The sequence below is a fragment of the Drosophila melanogaster genome, chromosome 3R (assembly GCF_000001215.4).
Source record: "Drosophila melanogaster chromosome 3R".
Lineage (NCBI taxonomy): Eukaryota > Metazoa > Arthropoda > Insecta > Diptera > Drosophilidae > Drosophila > Drosophila melanogaster.
Genome location: NT_033777.3, coordinates 867,589 through 890,985, shown reverse-complemented (window position 1 = coordinate 890,985; position 23,397 = coordinate 867,589). Strand labels below are relative to the sequence as shown.

General features: G+C 43.5%; 1 protein-coding gene across 1 annotated transcript in view; it reads right to left on the bottom strand.

Moving 5' to 3' along the window:
• Myo81F (Myosin 81F) overlaps positions 1 to 23,397 on the bottom strand; it is a 1,965,857-nt gene that overhangs the window by 1,641,947 nt on the left and 300,513 nt on the right. Inside the window, exon 3 of the mRNA NM_001316563.1 lies at positions 21,438 to 21,500. Coding sequence (NP_001303492.1) covers positions 21,438 to 21,500 — 63 coding nt within the window. The remainder of the gene's footprint in view (positions 1 to 21,437; positions 21,501 to 23,397) is intronic.

Sequence of the window (23,397 nt, the reverse complement as noted above, 5' to 3'; positions counted from 1 at the left end):
GTGTAGATACTTGAAAATTCGTCATGTTGGCGAACATAGAATATTCGATTCTTCTAAACCCAAACTGGAGTTCGGATATGATGTTAAGTTCGTCCGGTGCGGGTAACATTCTTCTTAAAAGTATTCGTTCAAATACTTTAGAGAAGGTCCCCAACAAACTAATGGGACGGTATGAAGACGTGCAGTTTTCCAGTTTGTTTGGCTTAGCAATCATTATAATTTCCGCGCATTTCCATTGATTTCGGAAGTATTCCAGTCTGAGCATGGCATTGTATATGTATGTCAGCAATCGGATGCATTTTGGAGGGAGATTTCTGATTGTAATTGCACAGATTTTGTCATATCCTGGAGATTTTTTCCTGTTTAGCTTTTTTATTTCTTCTTCTACTTTTGAGAAAGTAGGTTGGTTAATAAGCATGCTCATCTGACAAAGAGCCTCTAAAAAGTTATGTACTTCAGCTACTGTTTCAGGATCATTTTCCAAATTTGGCTTAAAGACTGAGCTTAAATGTTCAGCAAAAGCTTCAGCTTTCTCAGCGTTACTTCTGCAGCGATGTACCGTGCTATTAATAATTGTGGTATCTCTTATGGTTGGCCTCTTTAGATGTTTAGTTGATTTTTACAGACTATAATCAAGGTCACTTGTGTTTGGATCAGGATTTCGAAGGTATTAGGCTGTCGCTTCATTTTTGATTTCCCATAGTCTGCTACTCAGATCATTGACAGCTTTGTAGAATTTTCTTTTGTCGATTGGGTGTGGTTTGCCATATTTTTCGTAGCTTTCTTTTTTCAGCTATTTCCGCTTAATTCTAGTGGTAGAAAAGTTTGCCTGCTTGTGCTTTCATTTGTCGGTGAAGTAAACATGTACCCAGCTGCATAATCGAATTTGTCAAAGCTTCAATTGCAAATTCAATTTTGTACCCTGATTTTAACGATACGATTAGACTAAATTGTTGGTTTTAATCAATAATGTTATTTCATTTCGATGGTTGGAAAGCCCGTTACAAGATAAAATAGAAAACTATAGCATTCTCTATAGTCGAGGTCCCCGACTATCAGATACACGTTACTCAGCTAGTGTGAAAGCGAACGCGAAATTTCATCATTTTTCTGCGATATATCGATAGATATTTTAGAATAATATAATATTTAGGCGGCTTTAGGGCGCAAGAGTGGGAGTGACAAAAACTTCTTTGGCAAATCGATAGAAATTTAAAAATAAAATGTTAAAAATTACCACCACAATTTAAAAAAAACAAATAGAACATCAGTGTTGATGTGTCGCTGACGTGTGAAAACGTGTTTTCATCGAGCTCCGTATAAAATCGGTTGTTTTTAGTGAAGTGAATGGTTATTAATATAATACAAACAAATAAATCGAAAGCGAAAGAGACGCTCTTTGCGATGCACCATCGCTCGAATACATATTCTGTGTTTGAAATAGTATAAGCAAGTAGTTTTACACCTTCAAAAAAAAAAAAAAAAAAAAAACACTATGAGCCAGAACGACAATCGCGTTCAGCGACAACGCGAGCAAGACGATCGCCGGCTCTCATTGCAACGAAACAACGCGTACTTCTCTTACGTCTCCGCGACTTCTGCAGACAGCGAGCGGTCAATCACCCATAACCCGACAAGTTTACCATTGCCAACAACTCAAGAAAGAGCACGTTCTTGCTCTCCCTTACAACTGTCACAAAACCCCCAATCTCGAAACACTTGCGAAATTTCTTTACGCTTACCTACGGTGACTAGTACTGTGACAACAACAACCACTGCAACTGCAATCACAACAACAACTGGAACGGTATCGTCAGCTCGCTCAATTTCGTCGACGCAAGCACTTGCTCCTACTGAGCCAGCGATCAAAACAAAAACACAATTTAACGGTTCTGCTGCGCTATCAGCAAGCCAAAACGTAAACAAGAACGCCGTAAACAGACTGGAATGGATCGCTACATAACAATAAAAAGAAAACTTAGCCCTCAGAATTACAAAAGTCAACAAACAGAAAACAAATCAAAAATTACACGCGACAATGCTAACATGGTCACTAACAAAACGCCAGAAAACACCAACAGATTTGAGCTGCTGGCAAATTCTACTGATGAAAGTATACAACCGGCAAAGTCACCTAAGAAGGTCAAGCCTCCTCCAATATACATTCGCGAAAAAAGCTCAAGTGCATTTGTGAACAAAATAGCCACACCTTTAGGAGAAAACTCATTTTACGTAATACCCTTAAGAAAGGGGAACATAAATTAAACAAAGGTTCAAACTGAAACCGAGGATAGCCATCGTCTACTAACCAAATTCTTGGATGAAGCAGGAAAAAACATTTATACATACCAACTAAAAAGCGCAAGGGGCCTACAGGTTGTTCTCAAAGGGATTGAGGCAACTGTTTCGACCACTGAAATCGTAGAAGCGCTCAAGGAAAAGAACTTTAGTGCAAAAATGGTCATGAACATACTAAACAAAAATAAGGAACCACAACCAATGTTCAAAATCGAGTGGGAGCCAGAGCGCCAGACACTGAAAAAAAAAATGAAGTTCATCCAATCTACAAGTTACAGCTCCTACTGCATCGGCGTATCACAGTGGAAGAGCCACACAAGCGCAATCGCCCAGTGCAGTGCACTAACTGCCAAGAATATGGCCACACTAAGGCGTACTGTACGCTGAAATCTATTTGCGTAGTCTGTAGTGAAGCCCATAGCACAGCGAACTGCCATAAGAACAAGGAAGACATCTCTGTTAGAATGTGCAGCAACTGCGGTGAAAGTCACACAGCGAACTGGCGTGGCCAAGGAACTAAAGAACCGCCTTAACAAACGCGGAGAATTAATACGCGCTCAGACCACCCACATCGCTCACACTCCGCCACAATCGGGCCCGTCCTACACTGCACCCCCCTACACATCGTACCAGTCCTAGCGTTTCCTTCGCTAGTGCCTTAAAATCGGGAACTAAATCTGTGAATCCGCTAACACAAAAGTCGACTTTTACTCGGGAAGAACAGAAAATAACTACCTTGAACGAACAAACGCAGCATATATCAACTGGCATTGAAACGATGATGATCTCACTCCAGCAAACCCCAAAAGAGTTTATGACCTTCATGCAAACCACAATGCAAGAGCTTATGCGAAACCAAAATATGCTGATACAGCTTCTTCTGTCATCCAAATCAATATAATGTCTCCACTTCAAATATCTATGTGGAACGCGAATGGCGTTTCACGGCATAAAAACGAACTTGCCCAGTTCTTATTCGAAAAAAATATTGACGTCATGCTCCTCTCCGAGACACATCTAACAGACAAGCACAACTTCCATATCCCAGGATACTTATTCTGCGGGATAAACCATCCGGACGGCAAAGCCCATGGGGGCACTGGTATACTTATCAGAAGTCGCATCAAACACCACCTTTATAACAGAACTGAAATGGACTACCTGCAATCCACTTCCATAAGCATGCAATCCAGCAGCGGCCCCGTCACTCTGGCCGCAGTCTACTGCCCACCTCGTTTTGTAGTTTCTGAGGACCAATTCTCGGAATTTTTCAACTCACTCGGTGAGCGATTCATAGCGGCCGGTGACTACAATGCCAAGCATACGCACTGGGGATCACGACTTTTGACCCCAAAGGGCAAACAACTTTACAACGCGCTCATTAAGTCGCGAAACAAGCTCGATCGTGTGACTCCGGGTAGGCCTACATACTGGCCAGCAGATCCAAATAAGCTACCGGATCTCATTGACTTCGCAATAACAAGAAAGATTCCAAAAAATAATATTACGGCCGAGTCACTTGCAGAACTATCATCTGATCACTCTCCAGTTCTACTTACTCTCTGGCACCGACCACATATAACTGAGCGGCCCTACAGGCTGACAGGCAACAGGACCAACTGGGCAAGGTACGCGAAATATGTTTGTACTCACATGGAACCAACTCAAACAGTATTCACCGACGAGGATGTTGATCGCCTGGTCAAATCGATAGAGGAAACACTTGTTGCTGCAGCCAAGGCCTCTACACCTCCACACACACACAAAATGACAAATCATAGCAAGACAAATCGTGAAATCGAACAGCTAGTACTTGAAAAACGAAGACTAAGAAGAGAATGGCAGAATCATAGATCCCCAACGGCTAAAGAACATCTAAAAATAGCAACACGTAAACTAACCAGGGCACTTAAGCTTGAGGAAGCCAACGCCCAGCATCTATATATCAAACAACTATCGCCCACCAGCAAAAGGAACCCTTTGTGGAAAGCACACAAAAGCATACAGCCACCGGCAGAAACAGTCGTCCCACTGCGAGGTCCCTCTGCAAGCTGGATACGCAGCGACGAAGATAGAGCTAATGCGTTCGCCGATCACCTTCAGAAAGTATTCCAACCAAATCCTGCTAGCAACTCATTTGCCCTCCCTGTAGTAACTAAAAGCTTGCCCCTATAAATCCAGTAACATTCAGCCAAAGTGAGATAGCATCTATCATAAAAGATCTTAAGCCCAAAAAATCACCTGGACATGACTTGGTGACACCAAAAATGATCATAGAACTCCCACCGTGTGCGGTTCTGACCTTATGCCATCTCTGCAACGCTATTACGAAACTTGGATACTATCCCCAAAGGTGGAAAAAGGCGGTTATAGTAATGATTCCCAAGCCAGGCAAAGACAAAACGCAACCCTCATCCTACAGACCAATCAGTCTCCTAACGTGTCTCTCGAAACTGTTTGAAAAGGCATTTTTAACAACTAACTCCCTACTTAAAAAGGCGAAATACAATACCATCGCATCAGTTTGGCTTTCGCAAAAATCACGGAACGATCGAACAGGTCAATCGCATCACAAACGAAATTCGTACCGCTTTTGAGCACCGGGAATACTGTTCAGCTATATTCTTAGATGTTGCACAAGCATTTGACCGAGTCTGGCTGGAAGGACTAATGTACAAGATAACAAAACTGCTTCCCCAGAACACGCACAAAGTGTTCGAATCTTATCTCTTCAAAAGAGTGTTCTCAACCAGGTGTAACAGTTCGACTTCACACGACCGCGTTATCAATGCTGGAGTCCCCCAAGGTAGTGTACTGGGCCCCGTTCTTTACACCCTATTCACAGCAGACATGCCTACAAACTATCAGCTCACAACCTCTACGTTTGCTGACGATACCGCAATACTTAGCCGATCTAGATGCCCAGCAAAGGCAACAGAGCAACTTGCCTGCCATCTTAAAACAGTGGAAAAATGGTTTGCGGACTGGCGCATTAAGATAAACGAGACCAAAAGCAGACATGTAACCTTCACACTGAACAGACAAACCTGCCCACCCTGTACCCTGAACAATACATTTATCCCACAAGCAGACGTAGTAACATATCTCGGCGTTCACCTAGATAGACGCCTCACCTGGCGGCGACATATAGAATCTAAGAGGACTCATATGAAGCTTAAAGCAGCCAATCTTCACTGGCTTATTAATTACAACTCTCCCCTTAGTCTGGAATACAAAGTACTCTTCTACAATACCGTGCTGAAACCCATCTGGACATACGGCTGTGAACTATGGGGACACGCTTCAAAAACCAACATTGAAATCATACAGCGAACTCAGTCCACGATTCTGCGAACTATCACTGGGGCACCATGGTACCTACGCAGCGAAAGCATCCATAGAGACCTCCACATAATGAGGAAATTCAGATGAAAAAAGTTAACATCAAGCAAAGCTCGCCGCACACGAAAATCCTCTCGCGAAGTCGCTTACGCGAGTCTACAGTCAGAGCCGACTGAAGCGCAAAGATTCTCCAGCCCAGCAAAGAAATCCTAGGGCCGTCTCTAACTAATACAATTACTTCATATTGTAATTAATATAAGTTATATAATAAGATTTGAAAAATTATTGTTAGTCTCACAAAAAGAGAAGATCCAATAAATAACGCAATAAGTTTAAAAAAACAAAAAACAAAAAACATTTTGTGGGCGTTAGAGTGGGAGTGGCTACACGTGTCAACAAACTAGCTTTTATAGTTCCTGAGATATCGACGTTCATACTGCTATTGATCCTGGTCAAGAATGTATAAACTTCATATGGTTAGATACTTTTCAACTAATCTAGTATTCCCTTTTTATCAACGAAAAAAAAAAAAAAATTGCGGAGTGACTGTTTTATGCAGCTTGCTCTGCGTACACGTTACTAGAATCCGCATGCTGCTACAGTTCCCGAGATCTTGATCCTATGGGACAAACATAAAGAATATATAAGTTAACTAAGTTAACCGGACCGCGCTCCAGAACCGGTCAAATTGCTGACAAAGCATTTGGCCGGAAGCTCGCACATAGCCGGCAAAAGTTCTGCACGTTACTATGAAAACTTTTCTTTGTTAGCTTTTAAGCAGTTCGTTTTGGATATTAATAAAGAGCACAGCTTGTACAACAGACTCCGGCAAATCTGTCGTTATGGATTTAAATCATCCCATCTCACCATCTTCCCAACCTAATCACCCTAATTCTTCAAGTGAAGTTACTACCCCTCCGCCACCGTGCTATTTTTATTTATTTTATTTTTCGCACGGGTTCTACGGCCACAACTCCCGCCCAACCGACCGAGGGGCGCTACCGTGTATCGTACGGCTCGATTCGCGAGAAGATAGACACGATATAGAAAAGAGAACAGAAACGAGGAAATGAATATAATGTGAAATAACTCTAATAAATATTAACGTTAGTAGGATCTAATTATGTACTAAAAAAGTTACACTTAATTGCTTTAAGAGCGACAAAGAGTCAAGAATACAGATAATAGGATAAAGTCTATTATAGTCAGAACATAATACTCTGTAAAGGTTATGCAACTCATATAAGGGGTATATAGTTTTTAGTGAATCTACTTGGAACAGAGAAGTTAAGCCGACTAATCAAGTCGATCTCAACATACCCACGAATAAGCTTAGAAATAAAGATTGTTCCAAGCATACTTCTACAGTTAGCTAAGGAAGGTAAATTAATTAAAAATAGTCTACTAAAATAAGTAGGTAATATACGATTTGCATCCCAATTTGGGCGCCGCAAGGCAAAGAGTAAGAAGTTTTTTTTTGACCGATTCAATGCGGTTCGAGTGGACTACGTATTGTGGACTCCGAACAGGTGATCCGTACTCGAGAATCGGACGGACTAACGAAATAAATAAGGTTTTAGTCAAGTAAGGATCATTAAATTCCTTAGACCACCTGCTTATTAAGCCAAGCACACCTCTGACCTTATGGACAATATTTGAAATATGGTCAGAAAATTTTACTTTAGAGTCCAGAAGAATACCAAGATCATCAACCAGTGTTATTCTGTCCAAAGGTCACCCACTTAAAGTGTAAGTCGTACGTTTTGGGTTGACAAGACAAAAGGTCATAACTTTACACTTGGAGTCATTTAAGTTTAATACGTTATCACGGCAACATATTTGAAAGCTGTCTAGATCGGCTTGTAAATCCAAATGGCGCGAAATGTCCTTGCGCTGGAGGCATATTCGTCTGTGTACATAAATACACGCGAATGTTTTATTACTAAGGGGAGGGGAGGTCGTTAATAAATAAGGCAAAAATCGGGCCAAGATGGCCGATGTGACTCGGAAAATACAAAATGCAGAGTTTTTAAAGAGGACCGTTGCGTTCTTGCCATTCAGATAGCTTAAAATCCAATTTAGAAGATCAACAGGGAAACCTAATAGATCAAGCTTCCTTTCTAGAACGTAATGATTAACAGAGGCAAGTCCTGTATTACGAAAAAAGTTAGCTAAAAGAGGTTAGTGGTTGTTAATCTGCGTTTCATAAAACCGTGCTGACACGGTAATATGATTGATCTACAAGGAGCGGCAAATGAGGAGTGATAAACTTTTCAAAAAGTTTTGGGATAGCCGACAATTTAGGGATTCCTCTGTAATTGCTTGCATCCAGTTTGCTACCTTTTTTTATGAAGAGGAATCACAAAGAACTCCTTCTATATATGAGGGAATTGTGAAGATTCCAGAGATAAGGTAATCAGTTTCAGTAGAGGCTTGCACAAGGCTTCCGCACAGAATCTGAGCACACAGGCGGGGATTCCATCGGGACCCGGCGAATAGACCGGTTTAACACGCTGTAGATCGTTAAGCAGTGAGCTTTCTGTTATAGTGGGGAAAAATATTAGATTCGACTTAGATAACGCATAAGAGTATGGCTGTTCGGAATGAGGTAAAGTTGAATATGTTGTCTGAAAAAACTTGGCACATAGATCGGCTATTGCCTGATCCGATGTTACCGTAGTGTTTTAAAAAAATATCGAGGAAGGGTAAGAACTTGTTTTTCGCTTAGTGCTAACAAAATTATAAAACTGTTTCGGATCCTGTGCAAACTGGAACTTACAACGGTTTAAATAATTTTTGTAGCACTACGCGTTAAGCACGGTAAAGTTTAACCGAGTAAGCACTCGGTTAAATATTTAAGCAAATATTTACAAAGGATGGACTGAGAACTGGTATTTTTAAAATTTATATGGAGTCTGGACTTTCAACTCTTTATTAAACCAAGGAGGTTTAGAGATTGACGGATATCGGAACACATGAGTCAAAAAATTATTTAATTGCGGTATAAAACCTATTAATCGCATCCGCCATTAAAGGAGTAAAGATCGGACCAATTAAAGCCAGCTATAAAATTGTTTAGCCTCCGAAAATTTGCCTTGCGAAAACAGGGAATTCGGTTTGTTGACTTCTCTGAATTTACTTTTAATACCGTACCTATGTCGATTGCCACCTCGAAAATAGGATGATATGGATCTTCAAGTTGAGTAAGAGGTGCTACCCTGGACAGAAACACACTTTCAGGACTTGTTACAAAACATAGATCCAACAGTCGACCAAGAGAGTTTGGAATATAATTAACTTGCGACAACGATAAGCCGTCAATAAAGTAATGTTGTGCTAAAGGGAGAAGGATATTCGATTGTTCTTCTGGGGACCACATTGTGTCAGACAGTTTATTCAAGATGGACTGGACAGCAGACAGATGATTCTGATATTCTGGGAATTCAGAAGATGGCGGAATATACGAGCACGTAATATAAACTGATCTGTCGGAAAATGACAGCTTTACGCATAAGAATTCAGAGTTACGGGACTCGTCAAAAAGTAACTCCTCCGACGCGAGGGTAGATCTAACCACAATTAACACTCCACCACCCCGTCTGGAGGGACGGTCATACCTATTTATAGTGTACATACCTGGGAAGACTTCGGAGTTAAGTATCTCCGGCTTTAACCAAATCTCTGTGAACACTATTACATATATGGGATGCAAAGGAAAGGCTATCACAATACAATTTGGTTAGTTTGCTACGCAAACCTCTAGAATTTTAAAAGGAAATAGTAAGATTCGTTGATAGTTTTTTGAAGAAGAGGAAGAAGATGAAGAGGCGGGTGGAGCAGTGGTCTGGCCACGTGAGGAAGGTTTAATTCCCGCGGGGATCTTTTTTCTATTTTTGATCTTAGCTAAGAACTCTTTTACCACCATATCCGACCAAAAATCACCCGAACATATGATCGAAAAAAGCGTAAGAAAAGTTAAATTTTTCCACTTTTATATTATCGGCTTTTGTTTTTTCTTATATATAAGACAATACATTAAATTATGTTTGATTAGGGGAAAGCCGAAAAACGAAAATTTGTTTTTTAGTGGAAACAGAGCGCGGGGTTTTGGCCCTGCAGATTGTATTTTTGAAGTGTCAACTTGTGCTAGTAGTCCGGACTCAATGTTTCCTTTTGGTGGTAAACTAATCGGGACAGGTGGAATCACTGGTTGAGAAACCAGTGCAGACCCTGGGATTGCAGAATCTTTAGCAATCCCAGGGTGGGCTCCCTCCACACCGGATTGATCGGATTGCTCCGAATCTTTTTCAGCTGTCGATCTTAGCAACATATGCGGATTTGCTGCGACAGAAAGCTGATCAGTTGTGGAGTCCTGTTGATCATTTGCCCGTGGCTGCGGGGCCTTAGGGAGGCTATCACCAGCGGCTTTTTTGGAATCTTTTGGAGATTCATCAAATAGCTTAAGGCCATTAAACTGTGAATTAAGCGCGGAAAGAAGATCATCGACTCGACGAAAACTATTTCTATCTACTGTTGATCAGTTCTTTCAAGTCAACTTTAGTTTGGCGCATAAACGATTTCATCTCGTTCGGAACCACAAGGCAAGCATCACAACAGTAATTTAGATTTTTACCCTTTGCTAGGTCATCACTTGTTCGGCCATTAAAACCAGCGCACTTAGTATGCACCATTCTATCACATAGCCAATAAATCATTTTTGGCTGCTCAGGTTTTATAACCTGGCAGCAATTTTTATAAAAGCAGACAACATTTACTGTTTCCATGTTTGTCTTTTTTTTATTTTGTTATTCGACTTACTGTAGGAAAATTAAGATCTTCTAAAGATACCACCTACCGTCCGTAGGTGGCGTGCACAATTCAAAAACTATAATGGGATTATGCCTACTTACTAAAACAAAAACCCCCGCGTGCTCTTCAGTCCTTGCTTACTCACCGGGACTGCCAGTGAAGGTATGACTTCGGTGAGCATGATGTGATGCCACGTCGTACTCCAATCCTTCATTGTAGTCCATTAGGGCTCCTCCTTCCACCCTCTAGTCGACATTTACGAAAAGCCGGGAACGCTGAAATAGTATTCTTCGCCCGCCACCACACGGGACGACTGTTTAAGCTTAGTCATCAACTCTGTTGGCCATCTCGTCTAATCGGACTCGCTTCATCATCTTAATGATAAGGATGTGACCTAGCTCCCATGCCTCGGTGTTCGCCAACATAGCCGCGAACAGGCCACTAGGGCTGAACGGGGTACCTGCCAGCGGGGTACCTTTCCCTCTCCTTCGTAAGCCTGGAGCAGTGCATTAGCACATATTCAGCTGTTTCTTCACGATCGACGCAGAACAAGCATTGGGCTGACTCTACGCGGCGGAACCTGAGTAGATAGGCCCGAAAGCAGCCATGGTCCGTGAGGAACTGGGTTAGATGGTAGTCCAGTCATTTGTGTTGACACTCTGCCCAGACCGCCGCGACGTTTGTCATCTGTTCTGCCACTCACCCAGCATCCACTCGTGTGCCTCTAGCCAGAAGGCGCCACCCCGCATTAGGCTGAGAGCCTTGATCTCCAGATCAATTGGTGGAAGGGCTGACAGTGCTAGGGCCGTGTCTTCGGATATGGTCGTGAAACCTCTGATGAGCCTGAGGGCCATGGACCATAGCACCGAGCGTGCTCTTTTTAGGTACGAACCTCTGCTAGTGGCAATGCTCCAGATTGATGCAGCGAATAGCAGCGAAGCCTTTGCTACCGCCACCAGCATTTTCTTGACCGGATATCTAGGGCCCCCGGCATTGGGCATGAGTCTAGCCAGCGAGGAGGCTGTGACTGCTGCCTTCTTGCTGGCGTAACTCGGGTGATGCTTGAACGATAGACTGTGGTCTATCATTACACCCAGATACTTTAGGGACTCTTGGCAGGTCCCCTGTGTGCCGTTGACGGAGACTAGCATATTATCCACATTCTTCCTGCTGCTTAGCAGGACTGCCTCGGTCTTGTGGGCCGCTATTGCTAGCCCAGCTTTCTCGAGCCAGTGGATGGCAGCACCAATCGTAGTGTTACATTTACCTTGCAACCCTAAGATTGTTTTGGCGACTGCTGTAATTGCCACATCGTCAGCAAAACAGTGCAGTTCTACTCCCATGGGCGTGCTGATGCCCAAGATCCCATCGTACATGATGTTCCACAGGATTGGTCCAAGAACCGATCCTTGGGGAACACCTGTCGAAACACGGTATCTTTTTGGGCCGGCTTCCGTTTCGTACCATAAGACCCGGTCCTGGATCCCCATACGATTCATGGCTCCGAGGATTACGGGCCATCTGGCGGTGTTGAAGGCGTTCTTTACGTCCAGGGTCACTATTGCGTATTATTCCTTCCTGCCACCAAGCCATCTATCACCACTAAGAGCGGTGTTGGCGATGTCACACACGGCCGCTGCTTGCAGCGTATGCCGGACCCTTGCCTTTCGGCAACAGCACTAGCTTCTGGCTTTCCCACCTTGTTGGGAAGATTCCCTCCAGAAGACATTGCTGGAAGGTGGCCCTGAAGATGCCAGGTTTACCAAGCGCCGCTGCTTTAATAACAGCTCCAGGAATACCATCTAGTCCAGGGGCTTTGTTTTGGCTTGATGCGCTTGGCTGCCTCGACTACTTCATGTTCTGTGACGCACGGGAAATCCGGGGCAGGGGCTACTTCTGTAGGCCGCCATAGTGTGGTCTGCTTTGGGAATAGTTCCCCTACTATCTTAGCCAGGACCCCAGGGTCAGATGGGGTTGCCGCTCTCTTCCTTAGCTTGTTGGTAACAAGCTTGTAGGCGAGGCCCCAGCTGTCTACTCTATCCTGCATCTCCTTGTAAGACCGCGCTTTGGCAGCCGCAATGCCGTGCTTGAGAGCAAGAGCTCCGCGTGGTGGGTGCAGCCTCTGGCTCGTTGCGCCGTTCTCCGAGCCCTGAGGCAGTCAGACCGAAGTTGACTTTGGGTGGCACTTCATCAGTACTCGGGTGGTTTGCGGTGTGCCTTCTCTTTTCTTTCTTCTTCTGCACAGCATATTCATGAGGCCAGCCGCCAAACTCTGTGCATCCCCATTTGGGATTTCCGGGGAATTGATCTGATAGGCCAGCATGACCTCATCGATCTTCCTGGGGTCCCATGCTTGCCGGGCAGTTCTACTCTGCCGTCTCCAAGGCGGACCCTCCGGGGAGAGAATGAAGGAAATCAAATCGCTTTTTTGTTGTTATCAACAAGCCCTCTACTGACAAAGGTGACGTCAATAAATGATGTACCCCTATCGTTGTTAAACGTCGGACTTCGACCGTCGTTCAGTAGTGCGATTCCCCGCATCGGTGATTCAGCCAGTTCCTGGACTTGGAGGGAGCTGCAACACCTGATAGCTGCTCTGCCTGACTCGTCTAGGATCATGGAGGATGGTCCTGTTCCAGTGATGTAAGGTTCGCTTAGGAGCATGATGTCTACATTGCGCTCCGCCGCAGTCTGAGCCAGGAGAGCTGCTGCGCAATGATTAACATTGAGCTGTATTACGCTAATATGGGCGTGCATTATGGTGGCCCTTAGCTTCTTTTAGGTTCGCTCTGTAGGTCGGGCACGCAAAGCTACCCGTCGGGTGCTTTCTGTCCACGTCGCTGCTGCAAATCAGGCACTTTGGTGCTGAAACACACCCCTTTGCCTTGTGACCACGCTCACCGCATTTAAGACAACAGTGTGCCCTGTCAGTCTTCTTGCACGTTACTGGCCATGTGGTTGACTCATTTGGACTCATTTGGTCTGGGTGTCGCCTTTCCTTCACCGTTGCCACCCATCGTGTTGTTCCTCGGCTTGGGCGCCTGGACTTTGGGCACTTGCCCCTTGGGCTCCGGCGCATTGTGAGAAACCTTTTTGGTTGGCTTTTTTGGCTCCGTCTGGGTAGAACTGGTCGTCACGCGGTGCTCGCTAGTTGCACCTTCATACAGCTCTTTCGCCCTGTTGTTAAGGGCTGAGCGTTCAGAAGCTACGCCCTTAGTCTCTCTTGTGACGTTCCGTTGAGTCTCGAATGCGGATAGCAGGATGTTTATCTTGCCATTCATCCAGGTGAGAATTCCCTTCAGGTCCTCATTCTGGAGAGCCGTGGTCAGGTCTGAAGACCGATGCGGTGATCCAGCAGGGAACTTCTGGACTTGCCGCGGTGGTAGCTGCTGTAGGAGCTAAGTTCTCCACCTCTACAGCAGCACTGCAGTCGCTAGTCAACAGTGGCTGGGGCCTACTTGCTAACCCCTTGCCACCGCTGGAACCGAGATTCCGTCACCCTGTGTCGGAAATCGCTCATATGTATTTAGCTATTTACCTGCAACAGGCGTATATTCAGCTCGCGTGATGGCTGCGCCAAGATAAGTCACGTCTCAACCGTGTGGTTCTTAACATAAGCGTTAACATGAGACGTCCGTCTGCACGGCGATGTAGACTTTGTCTTCCATGTTTGTCTAAAATCAGATCACTGTGCACGAAAACACAAGATCAAAACTTTCAAGCGAGCTGTTAAGCCGCACGAGAGCAGTCTGCAAGCTCAGAAATTTTAGATTTTGTATGGGAGAGCGAAGGAGTGAGAGCAAGAGAATAGATCCACAGTGCTGTTTACAACACCAAACACCAAACAGCACTGCGAACAACGCACAAAAGGGAGAGTAAACAAACACAAAGACGAAAAATGCAAAAGTCTTTGTATATTTGTTTAAACTACTGCAAAAATCGCAAAGAATCACTCGCGAAGCGAACGGATCTTTAATAATTATGTTATATACAATGTATGAAAATAAAAGAAGATTATTAAAAACCACGGCTAGTTTGACAAACACAAAATAAAAATCGGAGGGCAAAAAAAAACACGACCGTTCGCTTTGAAAGCCAAGTTTTTTTTGTTTTTATCAGATCAGCAGCCAATTGGCGATGTCTCTATCACTGCAGCGAGGGATCTCACCTGCAACACCCTGACCTAATTAATTGGCGCTTAACTACGAGAAACCCAACTCACGTGCCACTATTGGCACAATGAATAATTCCAGCTGCTGTGCTAAAGAAATATTTAATTTTAAATATCTATTGACCTGGTAAATCATATTTCATTGTTTGCATTTTATTCTACAATCGTGTATTTCTTGAAGAATGTCACAAAGATTGACTGACTTTGCAATTTATATACTATTGTGTGCATTTCGTGCCAATTTTTGTCGTCGTATATTTGTTTGCCTTAGTGGAAACCCGCTTCCCGCAGACCTTTCACCTTATTGTTACTTAGCTAGGCAGCGGCTCTGCTCACCGAGTCTTCGTCCAATGCCTTCAAAGCGACGACTCAGCCCCCGCGACTCAACCCCCTCCCCGTACCGTTTGGCCCAATCGGCACAACGGCTTGAGTATTCTTATACACAGCTCCCTAGGAGCAATTCATTTGAGCAAAATAGGGACTGTAAAGCATACGCTAGCGACTGAGAGGCCGAAAGCGAAAACTCTGCACAAAAAAGTGCTGGTACTAATTCATTTATTGCATAGAAATTTTTTTAGAAGCAGAACATATTAAGGCTGCACTAAAGGTACTTCAAAGGCAAGCCTTAGAAAGCCAACGCAGAGGGATTGAATTGCGTAAAACTGTTCAAGAACTTGCCAGTCGAGTTGAGGCTGCACAGATTAGCCCTGCATGGGCAGAAACTCCACATAATAAAGTTCCTCTTACTCTTACTATATGTTCAGAAACTATGAGAATAGTTCGCGACATTATAGTTCTGTCATCCTTCGATTATAAATCGCCTCGATTTTGCGTACAGCGACAAACGCCCGATACATGTGATCGAGCAGGGTAGTCTTACGCTACTACAGTACTACGATGAGGTAGAGAAAAAACTCACCTTACTCACTAATAAGGCAACCATGTCCTATGAACCATCGGCAATAACGGTGCTGTGCGAAAAGTTCCGAGATGACGATTTGTGAGTTTTCGTCTCGGGACTCAGGCGCAACCTCACGGATGTGCTATTCGCAGCAAAGCCTAAGACATGCCGTCTGCGCTCGCCGTAGCTCAAGAGGTAGAGTCCAATCATGAGAGCACAAGTGCACTCTGCTCCACGTAGCGACCGAATGGCTCAAGGGAACACTCCGGAATGCACATTGACCCGTCATAGTCCAGATTGCAACCATATCACGCCCCGGCTTACCCGAAATCGAAGCCGGCCACCTCTGGCCGCTCGGTCCCGCCTAAAAGGCAAAGGGTCAACCACGTTGCCCAGGCCTCAGATAATTCGGACACGGCTTATGCCACCGCAGCCTCCAGTGCAGCGGTTAAAGTCGACGATGATTCCATTCCAGAGTACGACTCGGAAGCCTTACATTTTTTAGGGGATAATCCCTGCTACCCGTCATCAGACGAAGAGTTGCGGGGATCGACATGAAACTGCTGGTTGACACGGGAGCGTCAAAAAATTTTATCCGACCATTTAAGGGGTTGAAAGGCGTCCGCCCGGTGGAGTCCCCATTTGCAATCCATTCGATTCATGGTAGGACTACGATCACTAAAAAATGTTTAGTGTCCATTTTTAACCTGAAAGCTATATTTTTTTACTACCACACAACAGGCCGGCGCGTCGCTCTGCCTAGCTTCCGGCCGGCTCAAATTGGGCTCCGAGGCAGAGCAAATTGATTTCCACACTTGCCCTGATGTCAATTTTATCAAAGTAGACTGCTCAGACGCACCGCCCTTAATTAAGGGCGCTTTTTTAAAAAATGCTCGGGAACAGGAAAAAAGCTTTTGCTGATCCTATTGAGGCTCTTCCTTACAATACGTCGGTGGTAGCCACCATCCAGACGATTGACGAGGATCTCATTTATGCCAAGTTATACCCATACCCCATGGGAGCAGCTGACTCCGTCAACGGCGAAATTCAGAAACTGCTTATAAATGGCATAATCCAAAAGTCGAAGTCCCAAAACAATAACCCAATATGGGTCGTAGACAAAAAGGGCACCGACGAGGCGGGCAACAAAAAAAAAGCGTTTGGTACTGGACTTCCGCAAACTGAAAAAAAGGACGGTACCAGACAGATACCCCATGCCAAATATCTCAATGATATTGGGGAATCTCGGAAAGGTCATATACCTCGATCTGTGAGTGTTAGCCTACACAGGTCCAGAAGTATCCAGGTAAAATTTTCCAATGCGCAACAACGTGCCTTCGATAAACTACGTAATATCCTGGCGCCTGATGACGTCATCCTCGATACCCTGATTAAAAAAAGAGCTTGATCTAATGACAGATGCTTCGGCCTACGATATTGGCGCAGTGCTGTCCCAAGAGGGACGTCCTATTAGAATGATCTCTAAGACATTGAGCGACAGAGAGGTTAACTGTGCTACCAATAAAGTGGAGCTGTTACCCATAGTCTGGGCACTAGACAAGTTGCGACACTAACTTTATGCGGTCAAAGAATTAAACATCTTTACCGAGCACCAACCCTTGACATTTGCAGTGCCGGAATCCAACCCGAACACCAAGAACTCACGCACGAATTTTTTACAAGCCCGGAAAAAATAATCTCGTTGCCGATGCCCTCTCCCTCAATGCTGTTAGAAACCACGAACCAGAGTCATGCGCGGCCACGCTTCACAGCGAACTTTCGCTTACACATAATATCGAGTCCAGGGACAAACCCGTGAATTGCTTCCAGAAGCAAATATTTTTAGAAGAGGCGCGCTCCCCATGGAAACGCACCTTTACACTTTTTGGGAATAAGAGGCGTCACTCGAACAATTTCTCGTGCAAACAGACTTTGCTAGAGGAACTTGCTAACACCATTATTCCTAATGGTGTAAAAGCCTTCCACTGTGATCTTCACACACGGGCATTAATCCAAGACGATGTGGTTCGACAGTTTCCGGCCACAAAGTTCTGGCATTGTAAAAACAGGGTCACCGACACTTACGCGGTCGCCGAAAGAAGAGAAATCTTCACCACCGAACAGCATCGGCGTCAGCATCCCGAATGCACCGCCCCTCCATAGCGTCTCAAACGGACAGGTGGAGCGCTTCCACAGCACGTTAATCGAAATCGCTAGATGTCTAAAAATGGACAAAGGCATAAGTGACACGGCGAAGTTAATCTTGCTGACCGCAGCCAGATATAACAAGTCCATCACCCCTGTTATTAACAGGAAACCGGCCGAGTTCATGCTGGCAGATCGGGATGATCCGCAAAGTGATGTCCAGGAAAAAATCAAAAACGCCCAAAATTTGGCAAGAAACCGAAAAAAAGTTTCTCGGCGGAACAGATTGCTCCAGGTCGGTGATAAGGTCCTAGTAAAGTCAAACAGACGACTAGGCAACAAACTCACTCCCTTATGTGAGGAGAGGACCATCGGGGCGGTGGTGGTGGTCCGAAAAGACAACCTCAAGTAACCCAAGCAGGACGTTGCGATTCCCTCGAGGTTTTTATTTTCTATTATTTGTAGGTACTCGGCATAAGTTTTCAGTTACCTTTTTATTATTTATAGCCACTTGGCATAAGTTTTTATTATTTTTCATTACCCTTAGCCACTTGGCATAGTTTTCATTATTCATAACCGCTCGGCATCAATTTTTTATATCTATTGGTGGTGGGCAACTTTAGTTCGAACATGTTTTAATCAACCACAAATTTTATAGGCTGTTTCCAACGCTTCTGCTCTGTCTCCTAGCCGTGACATCGGCCTATCAAGCCTCTCTGAGTATAGTCGAGTTCTTGACGAAACTGCGTTGAAGGTTGTCGAAGGAACACCTGACGCCGAAGAATTTGAGAAGATAAGGTTCAATGAAGCACGGCTCATTAATGCACACAGTAGTCAAATTGAAATTAATACTAAAACACAGGTTCGAATTAACGAACTTATTTACACAGTTAATCAGATTCTAAAGGTCTCAAAAAATGCACAAATTGATACACGCCACCTTTACGAAATGCTATTGACAGAACCTTATTTTGACAATCACACTCGCAAAGATTAACATTGATAGTCAAACTTCCTGGACCATGCAGACTTGGAGAATGTTTTGGGCGAGGAGCCCATCAACACCCCCATTAGGGAAATTTTGTCCGGTGCGTCCGTTAAAGTTTTACAATCCCTTAACATTCTGCATTTTATAATAAAATTCCCCAAGATCATTATTGCGTGTAAGAAAATCACCGTCCTTTCAGTGGTACACCATGATACGGTGTTGAGGTTAGAGGATTATGTGGTGGCGGAGTGCAACGGAGAAATCCCGGGGCGACGTTCTGCCAGTTATCTATGGTGAGCTCGTGTGCCCAAGAACTCCACGCTGGGCATAGCACATTGCAATACACAGCAGAGCGACATGCATCCTATCACCTACGTCGACAAAGGGATAATCGTCATCAACGATAGACCAGCACTCATTCACATTGGAGGCACGCACTTAATATGCTATGGTCAATGAGAACATCTTCAAAAATCACGACATGGTGCAGAAAAGATCACCGGGAGTAGCTAACTCCCCTGTCCTGAATATCTCGATGAAACAAGAGATCCTGAGCCTCCCATATCTACAACGCTCGAGTGAAAATAATTTGGAGCAGATTAAGAAATTCGAAGCGCTAATTGCGGAAGCAATTTAATGCGCTCTTATCTGCTTCGGCCTAACCTGTCTGCGAGCCACTAGGGCCAAAAGATCTGCAGCCCAACTGAAGGAAGTTCTCACCCAAATAGGGTCGGCCGAGGGCGGCCTTAATCTTGAAGTGGGAGTAGTTAACTGAGTTAACCGGACCGATCGTCCGCGCTCTAGCACCGGTCAAATTGCTGACCAAGCATATTGTTATTTTTTTTTTTTTTTATATTTATATCTTTATATTAATAAAGAGCACAGCTCGTAGAACCGACTCCGGCAAATCTGTCATTATTGATTTAAACTACCATATCTATCTGAGTCTCTAGGCCAGTAGCCATAAGGAAGACAGTCATCTCCCCAACCTAATCACCGTAAGTGATGTTAATAGCCCTCCGCCACCGTACGGGGGTTATCAGAAGATTAGCAGCCAACTGGCAATATCTCTGTGACTGCAGCGAGGGATCCCCCCTGCAACGCCATGACTTTATTAATTTATATACCAAATACGGTCGGAAAGGCATCATATACCTTGTAAAATTAACTCATCGAAATACACAACCATTCTTTTAACTTATGTATTCCATTAATCTATCTATCTACAGATTAATAACAACTTAACCTATCTATTGTGGTGTATTTATATATATATATAAGTTAACACTGCTAATAAAACTTAAGTCGATAAAAGTCCGGGGTTGTTACCCTAACATTTTATATGCAGATTTAGCATAAACATCTGTTGGGGCCGTGTCTGGTTCCCAATGGTCTTCCCAGTATGGGGAAGTATGCTGTTTCTGCTCGTGTCAGCACTTTGCTGGGCGAGCGGTCGGCTTGCTGGGCGAGCGGTCAGCTTGCCGGCTTTAAAAAATAGCTTTTTTAAAATAGAATAAGTTCAGTTTGATTTCAATTATAATAAAGAGCACTCGCTCAAGAATTCTACTCCAGCGAAAGCTGCATTTTTAATATTGGTTGGCTAGCCTTAAGATCAAGGAATTGGCCAGAGTAAAAGCAAGCTTATCAACTGTTCAGCGTACAAAGAAATTCAGAACACGTGAAGCGTCTAAAAATCTAGGAAAACCCCCCCCTTGAATGTAATATGCACGGAAAAATGATTTCAATTCGCGAAGGAAAACATGACGTGGAATGTCCAATCTGAAACTCGTCTAAATGATTGCCGTTCAGATGTCTTTACTGATGAAAAACGTTTTAATTTAGATGGCCTTGATGGATTTCAATATTATTATCACGATTTGCGGAGAGATGAGCTATGTTTAAGTCGCCACCATAGCCGAGAAGGGGGAATAATGGTGTGGGGTGCTATCACATTTTATGGAACAATTGACTTGATTTTTATCGATCAAAAGATGAACGGTGATAGCTTCCAAACATTGTTGGAGTCCGTATTTCCAACATTAAAAGATCTCTTTGGACCAATTCCTTGAATTTTTCAACAAGACAATACTCCTATTCATAATTCTCGAGTAGTAAAATCTTTTATTTCGAGTCAAAACCTTAATATGACCTGGCTACCATATTCTCAAGATCTTAACGTAATTAAGAATGCTTGGGGCTGGCTAACACGGAAAGTATACGAAGGAGGAAAGCAATACGAAGACAAGGAGGCGTTACCTGCAGCTATTAAACGTGCTTGGAGCGAGATTTCCTCGAGCTACATAGATTACTTGTATCATTCCATGAAGGACCGGATTTACTAACTAAGTACTCATTATTGAAATTATGCTCTTTTTTGCAAATAAATAAAAATTTTTAAAGTTAAAATTCAAATACCAAAAAGCCAACGTGTGTCTTTTCTTATGACCAAGAAAAATTCGCCTTAGCTAGCTTTAATAAAATGTTTGGAAAACACAATTTGGTTAGGTATGTATAATCATTTCAATAGTATTCAAAAAGTATCATTAAATAAGAAAAGGTTTTGCACATCCACTTTTTTTCTATCGTGATTTGAAAAATAAATATGAAGCAAAGTTGTATGCACCTTAAGGTGCGTCTAACCTAAGACCAGCAGTGTATTGCATCAATGCAGAATCTCGTTCGGTACTGGCTGCGATTGGATCTATTGGACTTCGATTGCTGATTTATTTAGTGCTTAAAATAAGTACTTGAAGTAAAAAAGATTGCATTTGCTTTAAGCTTACCTTATTAAATATATTAATGGTTTTATAAGGATTTACAGCTAGAAGTATTGATCCGGTATAAGTCTATTGGGTTTAAATATAGAACGACCAATCATATTTCATAGGTACTGTTAGAATAGAAATTAAACAGTTTGGAATATAAATAAATTTTCGCAATGAACTTTTGCAATATTTATATGTTATTACCGTATTCGTTCTACCTTTAAAAAAAGGGTTGTGTTTATAAGATGTCTACATGAAATTAATACATTTACAATGCGACAAGGCCTTCCTGACGTCGTCGTGTGTTGTCTCAATTCCAACACACAAGTGACAATACTTCAGGATTCAAAGACTCTCTGAACATTTCAAAGAATTTGTATATTCAATTTATTACCAATTCAAATCAGTTTCAACCTCATTTTTCCATAACATAATAAAATCATTTCATACCATTCGTGTAATTGCTTACATTATTTTTTAAAATCTTTTTTTAAGCCTTTTTTTAGAGTGTAAAACGTTTATTATTATTCATTAGTCAGTAGGAATCATTCAGTTCCTTCTGAACTTAACCTAATGTGTAGCTTACAAGATATTATGGGTTCTGTTCCTTAATTATGGTGTATACAAATGTACCGTGGAGAGATTATGCTATCTTACGTGTAAGAAGTTCATGGGGATGTATTTTCTTCAGACGTCGGAGGGAAATAGGGTCGACAAGATCATTCGCCAACGTGTTCGGGTGGGCGCTAAATCTGTCAACATATCGGCTGCTGTGGAAGTTTATTTGATCTCCCAATGGAACAACTTTTAATTTCCTTTCAATAACTCGGTTGCTCACATACCAGGGTAGCCCATATATGCATGTCGTGCCGCTTGCGATTCTATTACTCTAAGCCTATTGAGCTGAGTCTTAGAGGTTGTTCCCCACACTTTTATGGCGTAGGTCAGTGTTGGACCTAATATGGCTTTTATTAAGAGAGCCCTAGTGCCCAATCTCCATATAGATTGCTTGAGTGGAAAAGCCAGTCCAGCTTTTTCAGTTTCCAAGAGGATTTGGCTCTAACTGCCGTGGTATGGGCTTTCCAACTCAAAGTCCGATTAAGGTGAACTCCGAGGAAGAGAAGACCTAGGCAGGTTTGAGGTCGCAGGGTAAATGTGACACAGGCCGACTTTGTGCAGTTAATGGCTATGTTTCATTTGGCAGTCCATCGCTCAATTGCATGCAGCTCTTCCGGAACTGAATTGGAGGCGACTTGCAAGAATGAGTGCGACGCAAGCATGGCGGTGTCATCAGCCTAGGTGGCCGGGATTAGCTGAGCAGGGGGCGCTTCATCGGTGTTGTTTACGGGTGTTGGCATGTCAGTAGTGTACAGGCTATACAGGAAGGGTCCAAGCACACTTCCCTGTGGAACCCCTGCAGGAATGTGTTCCATGCTTGACCGAGAGTCTCGTACTGCAACATCGAAGGTCCGATCAGCGATGAAGAAGCTGAGGATGGCATAATGGACTGCTGGGCGGAGATCTTTCATTTCATAAAGCAGACATTCATACCACACCTTATCAAACGCTTGTTTCACGTCCAAAAATACGCCGACTGTGTAAAGCTTGTGCTAAAAGCCATGCGTGATGTGCTTTACAAGGCGATGGATTTGTTCGGGGCAACCATGAGACTTCCTGAAACCGAATTGGTGTTGTGGGATGTGTTCTGTTACCTGCGGCAGTTCCATGAAACGGGTAAGCAAAATTCTCTCAAAAACTTTGGAGAAAGTTGGTAGCTGGCTCATCGGGCGGTATGGGTCGATGTGTGTTGGGGACTTTTCAGCTTTGGGGATCATTATAATGCGCGCACGCTTCCATTGCCTGGGGAAATAGCCTAAACTAAGCATGGCATTAAATATTTTCACAAGAGCAAGCTCTCCTTTGCGTGGTAGAAATTTCACAGTTCGGTTATCTATACCATCGTAGCCAGGGGTTTTTT